The 2,353-nt window shown below is 34.0% G+C and overlaps 1 protein-coding gene across 1 annotated transcript; it reads right to left on the reverse strand.

Moving 5' to 3' along the window:
• Window positions 1–20: 20 nt before the first annotated feature.
• Window positions 21–1,970, reverse strand: LOC119643830 (fatty acyl-CoA reductase wat-like). Its single transcript, XM_038043338.1, has 4 exons — window positions 984–1,970; window positions 758–908; window positions 507–702; window positions 21–427 (listed from the first exon to the last, which is right to left on the reverse strand). The coding sequence occupies exons 1-4, from the start codon at window positions 1,379–1,381 to the stop codon at window positions 21–23; spliced, it is 1,152 nt and encodes a 383-aa protein (XP_037899266.1). The 5' UTR covers window positions 1,382–1,970.
• Between the last annotated feature and the right edge of the window lie 383 nt (window positions 1,971–2,353).

Consider the following 2,353-nt stretch of genomic DNA (forward strand, 5'->3'; position numbering starts at 1 on the left):
TAATTACTAATTGTTTGATTTTATTCACAATAAAAATTGAAACATACCCTAATGAAGTATTCTGGAAAAGAACCTGTTACTTTCCCACCTGGAAGCCATACCATGTTTTCCGAAGGATTTTCTTTAGCTAACATTTTGCCATCATGCAGTATTTTCCACATTGGGGTTAAATTTTCATTTGAATAACAACTGTTTAAAACTACTACAGAGTCCTTTGAATTATTTGCAAAACTAGCGTCTGAGACGACAGCATACGCGGATATAATTAAACCGTGAACCGTGGCATCGCATGGAATCATATTCAATTTTGTATGGGGGCTGATAAGTGCCGTACGCGTTAAACCAAGTGATGCAGTCAGAAATAAGCCAAAAGGACCATTCACATTATCCAGCCAACCGGGTACGGGCTCATCAACACTACTGACCACTTTACGCATGGAAGAAAAAAAAAGAAGTTAGCAACAAATCGCTTATATAAACTTTTGACTTAGAATGACCGATCTTACCCATAGCTACGCGATATACTAAAACGGGCAATTTATTCTTATAATCATTTACAAGATGTTCACTTAAACTTTTTGCAAATGTATAAGTGTTCGGGTGATTCGAACTATACTTTTTAAAAAGTATGTCCAAAGTTTTCTCATCAAATGTTTCAGCTAATTTAATGGTCGTACGCCAATCAGCAGAATTTGGAAGAATCTGTAAAAACACTGCAAGTCGAGTTTGTCGTGTAAGCTCGTATAATAGGAGGTACCTTTTCGTATATGCAGGGTTGATCAACATTCGAATATAAAGTGGAGACGTGTATGAAAGCCTTTAGCTTTGTCATCGTTTCGGCAATTTTTAAGACTTCATGAGTGCCACGTAAATTTACAAAAATGGATTCCTTGAGAGGGTTATCGAATCTTTTTAGAAAAACAAACAATGAGTTAGAAAGAAAAATTACGAACTTTATGGTTACTTAGGCGTTAAGCATTTACCTGACATTGGCAGCCGAATGAAAAATAATGGTAACATTTTCGATGCGTTTGAGGTCTTCACTGCTGATGCTTAAACCTAGCTCCCGGCAATCACCAGCAATAGCGTGGATTTTTTTAAAACTTTCCGGTTGCTCATCTCGTGCTCTCTGAAATATTGAAATATCTAAAAGTTCTTGAAGTCTCTCATCGGCTGTTTTATTCTTTTTTGAACGCAACAATATAAACATTTTCTTAAAGTTAGGAAACGAACGTAACAGTTTCTCTATCAGAGCTTTTCCTATAAACCCGGAGCCACCGGTTATAAATATTTCCTGATCTTTATAGAAATCCGTAATAGACATTTTTTTTAAATCGTCATTATTGACCGTGAAATCCTTTATATTTTTCATTATGTTCATGTCTTTTTTTAAATTAATTTTTTTATTAATTTATTTCTAATTCTTTTACACTTGTTTACAGCGAAAGAAGTCGGTGCGCACTAAGAAAATGCATGCAACTTCTCCTTTTTATATACTCGGTGCATTGCTTACTTATGCATTAGTCATAATGATTATACTAATCCATGTAATTGTAAATGCATTTATTTTACCTGAATAGATGAACGACCAAGGTAGGGGGACTGATAAGTCAGAAAACGAATATAATATGAAAGGTTCTTATGAGTTCCATAAAACATGCATTTGGGATAGGTACCGCGTCAATACATTCCAGCGGAAGAGCGAGGATGGTCGGACGAACATACAAATTGCAACTTGGCGCATGAACTTAACACCGAGCTTGAAATAGGCGAAGGCGAGAGCACAGTTTCCTTACCCATTGATTTATTAGTCTAGGCAAGGACCTATGTATGCCAAGAGTTTCTTCTTTCTTACATATTGGTAAAGCATGACGACAAATACGTGAACTGATAAATGGGATTTCGGTAATCTACCTCTAACTATCGTTGCTTCTTAGCGAAGCGTATAAAACCAGCAAAAATTTCCCTTGTCGCATAATAATGATAAATAAATTATAAAAAAAAAAAAAAAATTAATAATAAATGAAATGGAATTCATTTACTATATAATATGCTGTAGATCGTACTTACTTATGTACATATTTAAAAAATTTATAAAAAATTTTGAATTATATTTTTAATTATATCCGTTGTACTAATTGACGCTTTGACGCTAAATTAGTTTGCACTCGGCGATGAGTAGCCAAAAATTTGCATACGATGTTTGATATTTCATTATAACATACACGCGGAACAAATGCACACACGTCAATAAATATGTTTCCAATTTATTGTAAGCTGCGACATAAACTAACTTAATTTTATTTGTTATCATTAAAAAAACCTAAGCTTAGTTATTAAAAGTAAGTTTTCC

Source organism: Glossina fuscipes, unplaced genomic scaffold (assembly GCF_014805625.2).
Source record: "Glossina fuscipes isolate IAEA_lab_2018 unplaced genomic scaffold, Yale_Gfus_2 64738, whole genome shotgun sequence".
In the NCBI taxonomy this organism is placed as follows: Eukaryota; Metazoa; Arthropoda; class Insecta; order Diptera; family Glossinidae; genus Glossina; species Glossina fuscipes.

Excerpts from the sequence above, each read along its gene's own strand:
- LOC119643830 (XM_038043338.1), bottom strand. The coding sequence starts at position 1,381 with ATGAACATAATGAAAAATATAAAGGATTTCACGGTCAATAATGACGAT. Across the intron at positions 909-983 it reads CATTCGGCTGCCAATGTCAG|ATTCGATAACCCTCTCAAGG; the intron begins GTAAATGCTTAA and ends TTTTCTAAAAAG. Across the intron at positions 703-757 it reads AACCCTGCATATACGAAAAG|ATTCTTCCAAATTCTGCTGA; the intron begins GTACCTCCTATT and ends GTGTTTTTACAG.